General features: G+C 42.8%; 1 protein-coding gene across 1 annotated transcript in view; it reads right to left on the bottom strand.

Moving 5' to 3' along the window:
* Positions 1-18,076, bottom strand: part of wwc1 (WW and C2 domain containing 1) — a 76,029-nt gene that overhangs the window by 20,874 nt on the left and 37,079 nt on the right. Inside the window, exons 7-11 of the mRNA XM_034683492.1 lie at positions 14,691-14,837; positions 14,276-14,346; positions 13,674-13,919; positions 7,383-7,472; positions 2,355-3,016 (exon numbers count right to left, since the gene is read on the bottom strand). Coding sequence (XP_034539383.1) covers positions 2,355-3,016; positions 7,383-7,472; positions 13,674-13,919; positions 14,276-14,346; positions 14,691-14,837 — 1,216 coding nt within the window. The remainder of the gene's footprint in view (positions 1-2,354; positions 3,017-7,382; positions 7,473-13,673; positions 13,920-14,275; positions 14,347-14,690; positions 14,838-18,076) is intronic.

The following is an 18,076-nucleotide window of genomic DNA, read 5'->3' as shown; positions in this document are numbered from 1 at the left end:
AGGCAGGGTTTGAGTCTCCTCGCCAACAGCTCTGTGTTCCCGCCTGTCAGTCATGTCCTTATTTGGGCAAAAACTTGTAATCTTAATATCTTCTGAACCGTTGCGTTAGAAAAAATTCACAGTACAGTGTGTGCCGATAATAAGAAATAAGCCATGTAGACCCAAGCCGTTTTTTGAACCAGGCTGTAAACATGTTTCATTCTGCTGTAAAGATCGTCTTCTTTAAATTTGCGTCTATGTGGTTTCCGTTGTTTCTGCAGTCAGCCTCAAGCGGACGCTCTATGAATTGCAGTTTATAAGACTTCCGCATGGGCTTCATATTTTGAGACCGGAGGTCACCGCTTGGATATGACCTATTTGATCAGGTTGTCCCTGGTCCACTTAGAATTATGAATTACTGATGTTGTGGTTGTGGAGGTTTGACCAATCAGAATTAAGTATTTCACACCATCTGGTAATAAGTAAGAAAGTCAGGAACTAAAGAAAGCATACCCTTGTCATGACAGAAGAACTTGTTGTGGAATAAAGATGTTTGCAGGTTTTCAACAGTTTCAAAGAAATTCAAATGTAGTTATTTGCAGATGCGTGGTGCGCTGCAAACATGAGGCACTAACAGATTCTAAGGAATACTTTTTAACAAGAATTCAAGTATCACCTGATAAATGAATTATATGGCTGTCAGAAACACAGATTTTCTATTAAACCACTATTTTTAATTAATTAAATTTCACTTTAGTTTAATCACATTTTGCTTTGCCTGCTGGCTGTATGATTGTCTGTGTTTCATTCACTCTCTCAAAAGATCAAACTCAGAAACATGACCAACAAATAAATGCCTGAGACGCCACACAGACACATTAAAACATGAGTATAAACAGCACACAAGTGACCGCGTCTGTAATCCAACACCTCTCCCCTCTGCTCATCGCCCCCTCAGCAATCAGGTTTCACACACAGTATTACATTACTCTCTCTCTCACACGCACACGCACACACACACACAGAAGAGGTTCCCTGCTTCGTAATAAAGCTGGAGTGTTTTGTACGAGGTCTAGAGTAACAGGGACAGAGGTGTTACATCAGCGGTGTCTCTCTCATTGCTGCTCATTAAACTGCAGATTAATCATCATGATTATCATGTTATTAATGAGGATTATCATACGAGTCATTAACCTGCAGCCCTCCTGAGGTATTATGCAAACATGGTGTTGCTGCTGCAGAGATGGAGCATGATTGCAGTCAGGATGAGAGACTCACACTTGTGTTACATTCAATTATTTTAAGATTATTGAATCTTCTGATTGTGATGCACAGACATTGATGCTTGGTTGTGTGTTTCATGATGCACACTTCCTCTTTAGTGTCACATTTCTATTTTCTCACCTGTCCTTGGTTGACAGTTTGGTGCTGTGACACTGAAAATGTTCTCCATTACATCAACAGAGTGAAAACTTCACTGTGTAATAGTTTGAGGAGCCATGAACAAACACCCATGCAGCCTCTCCACATACTTTTGTGTTCATGTGGTTTGGGACTTTTTCATCCTTTGTTTCTGGTCGGGGGAGTTCCACTGCTTCATCGTACAATCCTGTTTGCTATCTTCAAACTTTGTGGCATGATGCTCGCTTCATAATGAAGTATATTCCTAGTGTAATGTGGACAAACTTGAGAGGCAAAATCAGTGAAGTGATTTCTTTGTCATACTTTTTTTTTAACTTTAAAGCTCTTGTGAGGAACTTTATGTCCTGTGCATGAAAAGTCTCCCCCTCCTTTCTTTTAACACTCAGAGGTATCCCTCATTGTGAATATTTGCTGTGTAAAATGTAAAAGATGAGGCTTTTTCTTTAGCCTGCCATAAATCATCTAATCTGACCAAGCGGCAACCTCCAGCTGCAAGAATTGAAGCCAATAGGGAGGTGTTAAAAACTGCAGTTCATCAAGTGTCCACTTGAGGCTGGCTCCAGAAGAACCGGAAATCACATACACCTCCATTTAAAGAAGACGATCTTTACAGCAGAATTAAAAATGTTTACAGCCTGGTGCAAAAATGTAATGTAGTCTGGATAGCTCATTTCTCGATAGGCATAGGGGTTGAATCTTTTCAAAACAGTTTTGAAGATATTAAGATTACGGGCCCCAAAAGTCACTTTAATAAAAGTTGAATACTTTTCCACAGTCTGGTGTTTTAGTGTAAACTCTTTTCTCTGAACTCTTACAAGCTTTCTGAAATCAGAGCTGAACTCTGATGTCTTTGAGATCACTTTCTAAACTTTTTTCTTTTTAGTGATTCTGATGTTTTTGAACTCCTGATGCTCAATAATGAGTTTCATGAAGAGAAGGAAAGCATTGTTTACCTTTGACCTCCTCGCCAAGCGTTGTGTTGTGGTTCTGCTTCTCCCCCAGCCCCCTGTGACCCCCCTGCTCCGCTTGCCGCTCCTCCTGAGAGTCCAAGCTGAGCTCCAGTTCTGCCAGCCTGTTTTGGAGCTCCAGATCCAGACTCAACCCTCCAGGTCCCATCTGACCTGCAAACGTTTCTCCTGACAGGAAACTAGTGTCTGTGACAAGCGGCGAGCAGGGCGGGGACAGCGAGGAGAGAGAGGAGCGCGGGGATAAGGAGCTCATGGAGCGAGGAGTCTCTGACAGTCTGAGCGCCTGGATCCTGGACGACCCCGTTTCCGCTCCAACACCTCCTCCTGCCCCTCCTCCAGCAGCATCTCCTGCTTTTCCCTCGGGCCTCCCAGCGTCCCTCCCCCCGCTGCCCGTCACCACCTCGTGTTCGTGGATGGTGGTGATGGAGCTGGAGGGCCGGTAGCCTGCCTGGCCGCCCTCCTGCAGGAGGCTGTCCAGCTTGTTCTGGAAGTCTGGGTCGGCCAACTCGGGCTGCTCCAGGTACAGGTCTGTGAAGCTGAGGGAGGAGGTGGAGCCCATGCTGGAGGTGGTGGCCAGAGAGCCGCGGCTGGAAGTCAGAGAGCCTCGACTGCTGCCGGACGAGCAGGACAGAGTGCTCGCTGACAGACTGCAGGACAAAGAGAGAAAGAGACACAGAGTGAGATCTGAGACGACACGTCCAACATTTAATGAAACATTCCTCTAACTACTTCAACAAAAATCTCAGCCCTGAAATTGTCCAGATAAATCCAAACACTGTACATAAAACAGGGACTGAAGCAAGGTGAACGACAGCTGTAACACTCAACATCATTGATCCGCACTCCATCCCGTGCTGTTATAAGTACTTTTCTTATTTACATCATAAGCATTAGCATCTTTCACAAATGCTTATTTAAATTTCTGGACATTTTCAGGAGCTGTGCTTCAAAGATGCTTGTTCCCACATGTCCCTCACAGTGTGAAGTCTTTGCGGTCAGATGAGGAGGTTGGGAAATGAGTATTGGGAGGCATGACATGACATCAGTCAAATTATAACCTTTGCAACTTGACGGAACAAAGAAGCAGAGGCCGACTATAGGCAGTATAAATAATGGACGTAGTATCCGTGAAGTTACCCATCTGTTTCTGAAGCGCTGTTTGGTGACCAATCGTCGGCGGGAACCATATTGGAAATGTTAAACGCAACCTAACTTCTGTGCAGCAAGTGTGAAGTAAAGAGGTGGGCTTTGAGCCTCCACGCTAACAGCTACAGTGTTCCCGCCTGTCAATCAAGTCAGCTGTGCCTCTCATAATGGAAAACAGATTAGATGATTTATGGCATGCTGAAGAAAAAGCCTCATCTTTTACATTTTACACAGCAAATGTTCACAATAAGGGATACCTCTGAGTGTTAAAAGAAAGGAGGGGGAGACTTTTCATGCACAGGACATAAAGTTCCTCACAGGAGCTTTAAAGTTAAAAAAAGTATGACAAAGAAATCACTTCACTGATTTTGCATCTCAAGTTTGTCCACATTACCCTACAAATATATACTTTATTATTATTATTATTATTATTATTATTATTATTATTATTATACTTCATTATGAAGCAAGTATTGTGCCACAAAGTTTGTAGATAGCAAACAGAATTGTTCATCATCTTTTACATTTTACACAGCAAATATTCACAATGAGGGATACCTCTGAGTGTTAAAAGAAAGGAGGGGGAGACTTTTCATGCACAGGACATAAAGTTCTTCACAGGAGCTTTAAAGTTAAAAAAAGTATGACAAAGAAATCATTTCACTGATTTTGCCTCTCAAGTTTGTCCACATTACACTAGGAATATACTTCATTACGAAGCGAGTATCGTGCCACAAAGTTTGAAGATAGCAAACAGGATTGTACGATGAAGCAGTGGAATTCCCCCGACCAGAAACAAAGGATGAAAAAGTCCCAAACCACACAAACACAAAAGTATGTGGAGAGGCTGCATGGGTGTTTGTTCACAGCTCCTCAAACTATTACACAGTGAAGTAAACTGCAGTTTTTAACACTTCTGCATTGGCTTCAATTCCAGCAGCCGGAGGTTGCTGCTTTAGGCCTCCGCTATGATGACAGCTTTTACGTTTACATCGGTGTTACTAGTAAATAGACGAACGTGCAGACATCAATCATCCTGTTACGTAATGCTGTCTTGGTACCGTCAGCGTGAACATTTCAGCTGTGTGCGTTTACAAATGAAGCTCATCATAAACATTTCAGACAGAAAACACAGGTGCTGATGACCTTGCTGTAATGTGCAGTTTTGTGCCTTTATCTGCTTTTTACACACCTGCAGGGTCATCTGTTATATGCTTTAAGGAGTTGTTCAAATGAACTCCTTTCAGCCGAGCCCAGCTAAAGATCCTCTCATTAACCTGACAACAAACAGCTGCTCTGTCTTTAATCCCTGTTCTGTACTCCCTCTTTATCAAACTTGTTTTATGGATTCCATTAAGAGCACTGAGAGGTGTTTTATGAACAAAAATAGACTTCCTTAAAAGTCTTTAGTGGTAATTGCTCCTGCTCTAAAGTTAGGTTATTATGGTGATACCATCCCTCGCAGCCCAGAGAGTGAAATGTTACCTGGACATCAATGAGATTTATCACCAATTAAAAGTTTCAAACAAAGTCTAAAACAAAAGTGGGCATCACATATTGGAGCGGAGGGACTACTTCCAGGACTTTCAGGCAGAGGTGGAGTCATTTATTTCTCCCCTCTGTCCGTCCTGCTCTCATATGTTGCCCTGCTTCTCTAATTAAAGCAGGAGGACTCGTTAGTGCAGACAGAGAGGAGATCCTGTCCACAAGGGAGACGTTTGATGTCCATCAGAGCAGAGGACAGACGGGATGATGAGACAAGAGAGAGAGAGAGGGAGAGAGAGAGAGAGAGAGAGAGAGAGAGAGAGAGAGAGAGAGAGAGAGAGAGAGAGAGAGAGAGAGAGAGAGAGGAGAGAGAGAGAGAGAGAGAGAGAGAGAGAGAGAGAGAGAGAGAGAGAGAGGACCGATACTCTCTACCTCTCACATTATCAGTGTTCAGATTTAAAAAACGTCTCTGCTGAACATTAAAGGATTCAGGAACGTGCAGCTCTTACAGGCGCCTTGCATCATCTCATGGACTTGTTATTCTTAAAGCTGTTCTGAATCTGAGCTGGGCTTGGCTGAAAATGTCATCTGTTAAATCTCATGACTGGAATAACACGACAGGAAGAACAAAATGCTGTTGAACTAAAGCAAATGTTTCGTTTTCAAATGTCCAATTCTTTGACTTTTCCATCTGCTCGCTCTGACTGCTGGCTGTGAATGTAATAACTGAATCATCTTCCTTTCTCAGTGAGTCATCAACAACTTAGTGAGAAATCTGTTTGACTTGTTTGATTGTTAAAAACATCTTTGTTTTAATGTCAGCTTGAAGAATAATATTACACTGTGAATCAAAACATCAGGCTGTGTTTCTGTTTCGGTCCACCTGATGGAGTGACTGGATGCTATCCTTGCGGCTGGAGATGACAAATATTTACGTAAGTTGTCTATGAACACGTCTCTCTCTGTCTGGGTTCTGGTGTAGACTAGTTAAAGTAAGTTTAAAACTATGGCTGAAACCCTGAAGCAGTTCTTCCCAATTTCCATCCATCCATTTTCTTCCGCTTATCCCTCAGCAAGTCAACCTGAACAGCTTTCCTCCCAGCAACGTTTTCTAGCTCATCCTGGGGTTTTGGAGATATTCCTAGATCAGATGGGGTATATGACCCCTCCAATGAGCTCTGGGTCTCTCCTCCCAGTTGGACGGACCCAGAAATCCTCTGAAGGGATGGCATCCTGATCAGATGTGCAAACCCGCTCCCTAGCAGCCCTACTCCGAGCTCCCCCTAGGTGGCCGAGCTCCTGACCATATCCCTAAACCTGAGTTCACCCACCCTTCAGAGGACACTCGTATCGTCTGCTTGTATCCTCCATCTCATTATTTCGATGACGACACAAAGCTCATGACCATCAGTGAGGGTTTAAACACAGGTCAGCTGGTACATACCAGCGACATCTAAACAGCCTCCATTAAATTGTACCTGTATGACACATGCTGAGTATAATATTCGACCTTCATGAGTGACAAACATCAACCATAGAGCCTTATGAGGAGAAGCCTTGGGTTTTTATCCTCTGCTGTTAAACCTGCCCTACGCAATCTAGGGGTTCAAATGGGCCAGGCCCTTAACCTGGACCAGCATGTGAATAGTTTGGTTCCTTCTTCTTTCTATCACTTAAGAAATATCCCCAAACTTGGACCTTCTGTGTCCACAGCTGAGCTAGAAATGATTATTCATGCTTCTGTGTCATCTTGGCTGGATTTCTGTAACTCCCTTTTCACATGTCTTAGCAATGCTTCCCTGAATCGCCTACAAGTGGTCCAAAAGGCGGCTGCACGGATGTTGACCAAATCATCTAAAAGGTTCCATGTTAGACGATCCTCATATCTTTGCACTGGCTTCAAGTTAAATGTAGAATCCAGTTTAAGATTCTTGTTGTTGTGTACAGAGCGCTCAATGGTGAGGCTCCAGTCTATATCAGGGAGCTGCTGAAGCCTTATAACTCAAGCAGGACTCTGAGGTCCTCTGATCAGGGTTTATTGGTTGTACTTCTTACCAGGTTAAAAACTAAAGGAGACTGTGCTTTCCAGGTTGTTGGTCCTAAACTCTGGAACAGTCTCCCTCTGGAACTGAGAACTGTGGCCCCTATTGACAGGTTTAAAAAGCAGTTGAAGACCTATCTGTTTAGACTTGCCTTTGTTTAATCAGTCTGTTTTTATGTCATGTTTTTGTATTTAATTGTAATCTCTGTTTTGCCTTTTAACGTTTTTCTATTGTTGTTGTTGTAAAGCACCTTGCGACCTCTGTTCTTGAGAGGTGCTCTGTAAATAAATCATTACGTAACATTTTGATTGGCCGAAGCACAGATGAGTGTCGTACGAACCTTTTCAGTTGAGAGTGTAGCGACGTGGCGAGTCGGACCATCTCCTCCAGCTCTCTGACCAGTTTGTTCCTCTTACAGTGAAGTCGCAGCCTGAAACCACAAACACAAAACTTCTTCAGTAACAATTAAACAATAAACGTCACCCTCTCAGTCAGCCGCGGACCTGAAGGCGTAAAGTAATACCCTTAAAAACATGAGCTCTGCCCTTTATCTCTGTAAACACTGGAGACGTGAGCGCTTTAAAGAGAGTTCACTAATCTGACATGAGGGCTGTGATGTTTTCAGGTATTATCAGCAGCTGCTTTGTGTTCAGGTGATAGTGGTGTCATTTGTGTGTATGAGCTTTGTTTGGGAGGAAACTGGTCCATTAAAGGCTTTTACTGGGAGCGATGGTTTGAATGGAAACAGGCCAACGAGGAGGAAGCCTTTGATCAGGTTACAGACAGCTGCTGGCATCAAATGTACGCTGAGATTCAACCTCTTTTTAAAAACTTTTCCTCCTGGTTTTATGAAAAGTCAAATCATTTCCGACTTTATTTATAAACCTCTTGGTAGTCCGTGTTCGGATATTTACTTTTAAGGACTTAGGCTTATTTTGTTAAATAAAAGAGACGCTTCATCGACCTGAATCACCTTGTGTGAAAGGATTAATCTGACTAAGCATGACCTGAATTTGGATATTCATCCTTTCTCTATCCAGGACCAGATAATCCATCTTTCTATTAACCCAATCTCAGAACCCATCTGCAACCATCGTCTATCATCATCTGACGACAAAAGGCGATATCTTCCTCCAAGAAGCCAACTTGAAGTATTTCAGATGAAGCCATCATTCCTTTTTTTTCTTTCTTTGCCTTTATGATAGGACAGCTGAAGAGAGACTGGAACTTGGGAGGAGAGAGCGGGGGAAGACATGCGGCAAATGATCGCGGCCGGGAATCGAAAGGAAACCAAACTGAGGAAAAGAGGCCGGAAATAAAATCTCAGAAAGTGAGAGAAAAGTGAAAAGATGAGGAACAGAGGAGAGGACTGTCATGTTCATCTTCAACTGTTAATTATCATTGAGGAGGCTTCATGTCTCTAAAGGTCACGGCCGGGATTCGAACCAGCGACTTCTGCGATGAGGACTATAGACGCTATATGTGGGGCACTTATCCCACGAGGCCACCAGCACCCTGAAACCATTATTACTATGCTTACTTCCAACAAAGTCCTTTTCCATGATGCGTTTGCTTCTGCAGCATAATCTCTGTCATTTCTTAGTCCATCCTCAGATTGCACCTTGATAATCATCTGTTTTAAGTTCCCGCTGGTCTCAGTTCAACAGTAGACACACAAAAGCTTCACTCTGGTTTAATTCAGCAGAATGATCCTGAAAAAAATAACCTCATTCATTCAGATTTTCTCTGAATTGATGTTACTTCATGATGCAGATTTTTAAAAAGTAAAATTATAAACTTCCTCCGGTCTATCTTCAAGAGGAGAATAATCTCACTCTTTAATTGTTGTCTGTTAAATGAAGGTCAGAGTGATCTCTTCTGGTGCATTCAAGGTAGTCTGGGAATCTAACCACTGATTGGCTTCATGGCAGCGGGCAGATTCATCACTAAAGGTGAATTTTGTCATCTAGAACATTTTGCTTGCATGAAGACATCTATTCTCACAGATAAATAACTCATCGTCTGATTACTACAGGTGGATGCTGGGATGTCTCCCACGTAGACAGTCCACATTGGTATGCGGAGTCTGTAAATGAAGATTCATATTATGGTAGTTTTTTAAAGAGAACTGAATAAGATCGATCTGATCAGTGTACAGTCATGGCCAAAAGTTTTGAGAATGACACAAATATTACATTTTCACAAAGTCTGCTGCTTCAGTTTTTATAATGGCAATTTGCATATACTCCAGAATGTTATGAGGAGTGATCAGCTCAACTGCAATTAATTGCAAAGTCCCTCTTTGCCTTGAAAATGAACTTTATCACCAAAAACACATTTCCACTGCATTTCAGCCCTGCCACAAAAGGACCAGCTAACATCATTTCAATGACACACAGGTGTCACACACATTAACACAGGTGTGGGTGTTGATGAGGACAAGGCTGGCGATCGATCTGTCGTGATTGAGTGACTGGACACTTTAAAAGGAAGATGGTGCATGACACCATTGTTCCTCATCTGTTAGCCATGGTTACCTGCAAGGAAACACGTGCAGCCATCATTGCATTGCACAAAAAGGGCCTAACAGGGAAGTTTATAGCAGCGAGTAAGATTGCACCTCAGTCAACCGTCTATCCAATTATCAAGAACTTCAAGGAGAGAGGTTCAATTGTTGCCAAACAGGCTCCAGGGCGCCCAAGAAAGTCCAGCAAGCGCCAGGACCGTCTCCTGAAGGTGTTACAGCTGCGGGATCGGGCCACCACCAGTGCAGAGCTTGCTCAGGAATGGCAGCAGGCAGGTGTGAGTGCATCTGCACGCACAGTGAGGCGAAGACTTTTGGAGGAAGACCTGGTGTCAAGGAGGGCAGCAAAGAAGCCACTTCTCTCCAGTAAAAACATCAGGGACAGACTGATATTCTGCAGAAGGTACAGGGACTGGACTGCTGAGGACTGGGGTAAAGTCATTTTCTCTGATGAATCCCCTTTCCCATTGTTTGGGGCATCTGGAGGAAGGCTTGTTCGGAGAAGACGAGGTGAGCGCTACCATCAGCCCTGTCTCTTGCCAACAGTGAAGCATCCTGAGACCATTCATGTGTGGGGTTGCTTTTCGGTCAAGGGAGTGGGCTCTCTCACAATCTTGCCTAAAAACACAGCCATGAATAAAGAATGGTACCAGAACGTCCTCCCAGAGCAACTTCTCCCAACCATCCAAGGGCAGTTTGGTGATGAAGAATGCCTTTTCCAGCATGATGGAGCACCTTGCCATAAAGCAAAAGTCAGAACAAAATGGCTCGGGGAACAAAACATTAAGATTTTGGGCCCTTGGCCAGGAAACTCCCCAGATCTTAATCCCATTGAGAACTTGTGGTCAATCCTCAAGAGGTGGGTGGACAATCAAAACCCCACAAATACTGACAAACTCCAAACATTGATTATGCAAGAATGGACTGCCATCAGTCAGGATTTGGTCCAGAAGTTGATTGACAGCATGCCAGGGAGAATTGCAGAGGTCTTGAAAAAGAAGGGTCAACACTGCAAATATTGACTTATTGCATGAATTCTGTGTAATTCTCAATAAAAGCTTTTGATACTTATGAAATGCTTCTAATTGTATTTCATTATACCATAGAAACATCTGACAAAAACACCTAAAAACCCTGAAGCAGCAGACTTTGTGAAAATGTAATATTTGTGTCATTCTCAAAACTTTTGGCCATGACTGTACAGACTTTTACAGGTGACCTAATCTGGATTACCAAAGCTCCCAAAGTCAAGTCAGACTTCCAAAGCACTCTACACCTTCAAAATGATTCAACCTGATTAGAGACTTTGTTTCTTTTTAAAAGGCAGTTTACACAGTTCACATTTTCATGACACAATCTCTGATAAAAGCTTTATACGACTTGAGTCTGAGAGGAGTTTAACTGAGTCCCTGATGAAAACCTGCGTGGGTGTGTAGAGTCTTTAAAACCGTCGTTGCAATCAAGGACTCTAATTCAGAGTGTTTGACGTCTCAGCACTGAATATAAAAAGTGTGAGCATATTTCTCAGCTCAGTGCATGTCTGAGTGTTTGCATGAGTGTGTGTGTTTGTGTGTGTGTACGGGAGCATGGAAGGACTACAAGAGGCTGCTTTTGTGAGCAGGCTCTGCAGCCTCTCAGGTTTCAGGAACAGGAGATGACACAAAGAGAGAGACTGAGCTCAGGTAGAGTCTGACCTGAGCGCCGAACAACGCGAGTCCTGTTAGAGTGGAGGGGGGGAGACGGAGACAGAGGGGGGACACAGGATCTTTGTGGTTCATAGTTTGCTGCTGTTCAAGAAAGGAAACCACATGGAGGAAAAAAGACCGTAAATAAAATCTCAGAGTGAGAGAAAAGTGAAAAGATGAGGAACAGAGGAGAGGACTATCATCAACTGTTAATAATCATTGAGGAGGCTTCATGTCTCTAAAGGTCAAAGGAGTCTAATAGAAGTAGAAGGTCAGCGTCTTCATGAGACAATAACAACCTCAGTTACACATCACACTGCTGTCATCAGCTGTGTGACCTTCATCTTGACTCTTCACTCCACGTTTACACAAGAACACAGAGCGGCATGTCTATATTGTTACCCTAAAGTTTCTAATAAAGGCCACAAAGAGTTCCTGGTTCTGACACTTAACCATTACCCATCACCAGTCAAGACAGCGGTGTATTAAGAGAAGTCTCTCACTCTCGCACAAGTTTTGTTCAGAATAGATAAAAGCCTGTTTTGTACAGACACCTGAGCTCAGAGAAACAAGCACCTGTAAATAAATCCTGATGTTTTAGGCAGGAAAACCTGACAGGAAATTTGGTGAAAAAGAGGGGGAATCCTGAAGTCTCAAAAAGTAGTATGGGAGGTAGAAACTTCAGTTATAAGGCCCCTCTCCTTTGGAATCATATACCAGTCAGGGTAGGAGAGACAGACACCCTCTCTACTTACAAGAGTAGGCTTCAAACTTTCCTTTTTGATAAAGCTTATAGTTAGAGCTGGATCAGGCTCTTAGTTATGCTGCTATAGGCTTAGACTGCTGGGGGAACTGGCGCACTGACACACTGGGATCCTATCTCATCCCCTTCCCCCCAACCCCCTCATCACTCACTTTAACTTTCCCTGTACCATTAAAGTTACTAACCATAGACCTTTCTAGAGTCCCTGAGCTCCCTTGTCTCGTAGGTTCCTCTGAGACGTCCTCCGACTGTGGACGTTCCAGACTCCAGCTGATATGGACGTGCTGGACTCCACCACTACTACTACTACTCGTCTCATCACTATCATTACTCCCTCTCTCTCTTATTCACCTATATCCCTCTTTCCAACCCCAACACGGTCACAGCAGATGTGTGTCTAACAGGAGTCTGGTTCTGCTGGAGGTTTCTGCCTGTTAAAGGAAGTTCGTCCTTGTTGCTGTAACTAGCTAAATACTGCTAGGTGCAATGCTCATGGTGGATCTCTGTTCATAATTTGACATAGAGTACGGTCTAGACCTGCTATGTTTGTAAAAGCATCTTGAGATAGCGTTTGTTGTGATTTGCCGCTACACAAATAAAGATTGATTGATTGAATGACATGCACCAAATCACGCTGGGACTGGAAACCAATCCTACAATCAGTGCGACTGTAGCACACAACACTTACTCGAGTGAAGGAGCCAAAACAGTGCCCCAAAGCCTGAGCCTTTAATCAAAGTTTTAAGGTATTTAAATGTGTTGGTTCACATGTTTGATAACTAAAAAAAATGATGTTGTTGTTCTCTCTTCTTTATGATGTTTATACTGTAACTATGATTAATATCAAGGCCAGGTAGGTCACCTGTGCACAGATGCACTCGCTTTTCCTCAGAACCTGTGTTTGGTTAACGGGTACACCAACAGAAGTTGAAATCTGTATATGTGGGAGATAAGATGCTCTGGATCCCTGTCTCTACACTACCAGTCAAAGGGTTGGAAACACCTTTTCATTCAAGGGTTTGTATTCATTTTAATTATTTTAAACACTGTAATAATACCAAATTATCAAAACTATGAAAGAACATATATGGAATTATTTAATGAACAAAAAAGTGTTAAACAAAGCAGAATATGTTTTATATTTTAGATTCTGTAAAGTAGTCCCCTTTTTCCTTCATGACAGCTTTGCACACTCTTGGTATTCTCTCAGTCTGCTTCATGAAGTGGTCTCCTGGAATGGTTTCTAATTAACATGAGCCTTGTCAAGAGTTCATTTGTAGAATGACTTGCCTTCCTAATGTGTTTGAGACCATCAGTTGTGTTGTTCAGTGGTAGGGTTAGTACACAATGGATAGCCCTATTTGACTACTGTTGTAATCCAGATTATGGCAAAACCAGATTATTTCAAAGTTTTGATGTCTTCAGTATTAATCTACAATGTTGAAAATAATTAAAATAAATAAAAACCATTGAATGAGAAGGTGTGTCCAAACTTTTGACTGGTAGTGTATGTCCAGCTGATAAAAGATTAAGTTTGAGAGGTAACCCTGGATGTATCACAAATAAGAAGCTCTGTCCTAACACCTGCTGAAAGGTCACAAGTAGTAAAGACAGACCGAGTCCTCTGAAGTGTGTTGTGCTAAAGAAGTCTCCCCCCACCTCTCGGTCAGAGCCTTGCTCTGGTTGTCTCTGGCAGCCTGCAGGTCTCTCTCCAGGCGTTTCTTCTCAGACTCCAGCTTCTCGGCGTCGTTGGGCTCCAGGCGTTGGCGCGGGCTGACGTACTGCAGCTCCTTCAGCAGCTCCTCCTTCTCGTTGATGAGGATGAGACGGTCTCTCTCCGGGTCCAGCAGCCCCGGCCATGCCTCGCTGTCCAGTTTGGCAATTTGAACCTCGATGGTGGCGATCCTGCAGGAGTGTGAACAAAGGAAATCAGGAAGGTGTGGAAGAAGGAAACGAGGAAGAGTGGAGAAGAGTTAAGGCACAGAAATGTGGATTCAGACTGGAGGCACTCAAGATGATGGAAGACTCTGTCCTGTCCTGCGGATCAGACTGATCTTAAACTTAAACAAACAGTACATCAAACCTTTATCTTCACAGGTTAATAATCTGAATGTAGTGAAAATTCCTTTTTCCAACAAAGTAAATGTCTGTAGATATTTCTCTTTACCATCAGGTGACACAAACGAGGCTCAGTCACACGTCTGTTTAACAGATATTAAACTTAAAAACAGCAATCCATGACTTCAAAAGGTAAGGTGTACCTCCTCTTTGCCTCCTCGTACTTCAGACTCAGTCGGACCTTCTCGGCCAGTTTGTTGGTGCTCGTCATGAACTGAACACAAACAGAAAACAACACACAGAGAGTTCCCTCACAGGTTAGAGTTTAATTCCTGCGTCAGAAAAAGAATGCAAAATCAGCTAAAGTGAGGAGGAAGTTAAAACAAAAGCACTTCTTCTGTAGACTCTGTCCTCTGACTGTCAATCATTATCTCATCATTAATACATCATTTCACTGCGGGAGGTTTTCCACAAGGAGCTGCTTCATAAACTTCGTCAGTGATTCTCAAACTGAGGATCAGGTCCCCTGTGAGAGGTCACAAGGTACCTCTATGGTACTGTATTTAGAAATCTGCTTCAGACTTTAAATGTAAAACTGAGACTCTGTTCTGGACTCACCTCAGCAGGGATGTCGGTCTGGGATCCGGCGTCCGAGTAGAGTCGAGGGATGGACAGCTCAGAATTTGCAAGCGAAGGACTGCTGCCCCACAGCTCCTGCTGGGAGCCAGAGTCCAGCTGGAACCCGTCCTTCAACACGGCCAGTTTCTGCACAGACAGCAGAGACTAACATGAGCAAACTGCGAGGAGAAAGTGGGACACTGCAGCAGCAGGAATAAAAACAACAGAGTAAAAATAGGATGTGATTAAGGACACACAGAAACAATAAATCTCGGAGTTACACAGGGGGAATGAAAATGTGATGTTTAACAAGACTGAGCATAAATTCAGAGAGACTTTGGGGCATCAGCTTGCTTCAAAGAGGTTCAGAGGAAGTGGCTTCCAGCAAAATATATGTGCAAAATGTAGTTTCCAACAGTGATCCAGCAGCGGTGAAGTCTGCGTCACTGAACCTTTCATCTCTACAGCCGTGATGAAAATCTTTTATGACTCTGTGGATTTTTTTTGGGAGGCTGCTGAGGAATGAACTTTATCTCTGTTTGTCAGATCAGACTGAAAAATAACATCTCATGTCCACGATAGCTGCAGAGAGGGTTTTGAAGATTTGGCATCTAAACAGACTGGCTTGCCTCTGGTTCACCTTGAGAAGGAGATGTTTTAATCTATCATATAAAGAATTCTGCACACTCATTCCTTAAACTCTGCTCATTAGACCCAAACTTCTTATGTGGGCTCTGCTGACAGAAAACACCAGCAGCTTCAGCAGACTCATTTCACCTTGGTGGAGAAACTGCTGGAGGAGTTTTGGGACTTTGTTTGCACACATACAAACATCACACCAACACAATACAGTCAGTAACCCTGACGTGTGTCCGTTAACAGACCTGTGCTGACTGTGTCTTTTCTGTGTTGTGTGAAGTTTAGTCTTGTGTCTTACGATGAAGATAAAAATGTAACATTGTTTGAGTCAAAAGGTTTATTTGGGTTTCAACTAGGGAGGACCACAATTAATCGATTATCGATTAATTGATTGTTAAGAAATTACTCGACACACACATTTTTGTTATCAATTTTCCGTCATGTGGAACAAAAACATCATGTGGTCTCATATGACATTCATCTATCAGGGAGGTGTTTTATATTTAAAGCATGTTTCTATGTGAATCAGCTGTTAAAGGTGTTGCGCACAGCGGAGACGCTCAGCTGGCGGCTGCGGCTGTGCGTCAGGTCTCCACGTGCGCTTTTTAAAAGAGGATCAATACAAAACTGCTGCCAACAACGACAAAGACACGAAGGTTGACAGCTTTAAACAGGATATTTCCCAACTTTGGATACGAAGGCAACAGACAGGTGGGAAATTCTGGTACGCTACGTTTACAGACCAGCAACATCAGAGCCGTCTGGGCTTTTCTCCAGCGGGACTGATTATGACCCGGTTGCGCTCCCGGCTGACACCTGACCGAATACACATGTTTATTTTTCTCAATAAGAACGAGTAGGCAGAAAACTGGACACTGTGAGTCTGAAGTACTTTTCTGTTAGTATTATGAGCCTTCACTTTATAAGATTATGTCCGCGGAGAATATTTAATGAGCCTGTTCGTTGATATTCTGTGTGTCAAACGTGTGCCCGTATTCAATCCCGTCAGTTATATGCATTTTGTTGCTGTAGAAAATACAATGTAGGGGGAAAACAACCTATTTGGCATTGTTTTTGACGAAAGAATAATAATGTTTTTATCAATTAATCGATAATTGATCGTTAACATTTCCAAAAATCGATCACGGAAAATACTTAAAATGTACATCCCTAGTTTCAACTGAGCAAACAAAGTGGCGCAGGCTGCCTATTTTCTTTCTCACTATAAACCAGTCAAGCAGCGACTAACTATTGTTTGCATAAGTTATTCATCTGGAGATTACTTTTTGATCAATCGATTTGTTTCTTGACTTACGAAACCACAAACTCTTCATAAATAACATGATGTCTTCAGCTAACTTCCTGTGCTTAAAATATAAGATTAAAAAAGTGTGTTCACTACACACTTGGAAAGCTTGAACAAACAGATGTTTGAATGTACAATAAATCAATTATGAATACTGTTACTGATTCATTTTTGGTCAACAGGCATATCTTAGTCCGCCAATTGTTTCTGCTTTAAACTAAGCAGTAACTGGAGCACCGATGGCCTAGCAGTCGAAGCGCGCGCCCGATTTACAGAGGCTATAGTCCTCGTCACAGCGATCAAAGGTTCAACTCCCATTTGCTGCCTGTCTTCCCCCTCTCTCTACTCCCCATATTCCCTATCTCTCTCCAGCTGTCTTATCCAATAAAGGCATAAAAGACAATTTTTTTTTGCCAAAAACAAAGCCGTAACCTTGCATGTTGAAAAATGAAGACAATGTGGAAGGTGTCGTTACCCCAGTGTCCTCTAGAAACCCCCATGAGAGCATATATTAAATGCTCATTACAGCAGAAATCAACATATTTACAGCCCGATACAAAGACCAGTTTAGGTCTCTATAAGTCATCTGTTTTGATAACCTATATATGAAGGCTCAGAGTCATCACAGGCGTGACTGATCTAACTGACAGGTGCCTTTTTGTAGCTGTTAGCAGAGCAGCCCCAACTCCAACTTTTAGCTGCTCTCCAGGTTGATCCAAAGTGAGTTCAAATGCTTATTCCAATCATAGACTGTATAATTAATGAACGTAGTATCAGTGACGTCACCCATCTGTTCCTGAACGCTGTTTTGAAGCCGATCGTCAGCGGGAGCCATATTGGAAATGTTGAAGTCAACCTAACTGCTGTCGAGCTAGTGTGAGGTAAAGAGGCAGGTTTTGAGCCTCCTCGCAAACAGCTACAGTGTTCCCGCCTGTCAGTCAAGTCAGTCATGTCCTTAAATGGGCATGACTCGTAATCTTAATATCTTCTGAACTGTCCTGTTATAAAAAAATTCACCCCTGTACAGTGTGTGACGATAGAGAAATTAACTCTTCAGCCCAAAGCCGTTTTTTTGAATCAGGCTGTAAACATGATTATTTCTGCTGTAGAGATCGTCTTCTTTGAATGGGTGTGTATAGGGTTTCTGGTGTTTCTGCAGCCAGCCTCAAGTGGATGCTCGATGAACTGCAGTTTATAACACTCCAGCATGGGCTAGATATTTTGAGACCAGAGGTTGCAGCTTGATTCTAACTCCCTTTCGCTCCTGTTAACCCCTCCACAGACACCAGTTTGTGACATTACTGAGACTATGTCCAAGTTTTAGAGTCTGTGGAAACCCCCTAATGACAAACTGTTACAAAATCAGTCGAAATGATAGAAAAAATAAAAGACAAACCCAAAAACCCAATTTTTAAAAATGATTCTCAGGTAAGACAATCAT

This window comes from Notolabrus celidotus, chromosome 5 (assembly GCF_009762535.1).
Source record: "Notolabrus celidotus isolate fNotCel1 chromosome 5, fNotCel1.pri, whole genome shotgun sequence".
NCBI lineage: Eukaryota > Metazoa > Chordata > Actinopteri > Labriformes > Labridae > Notolabrus > Notolabrus celidotus.
Note: the sequence above shows the minus strand (reverse complement) of the source record. Positions and strands in the feature narration are given on the sequence as shown.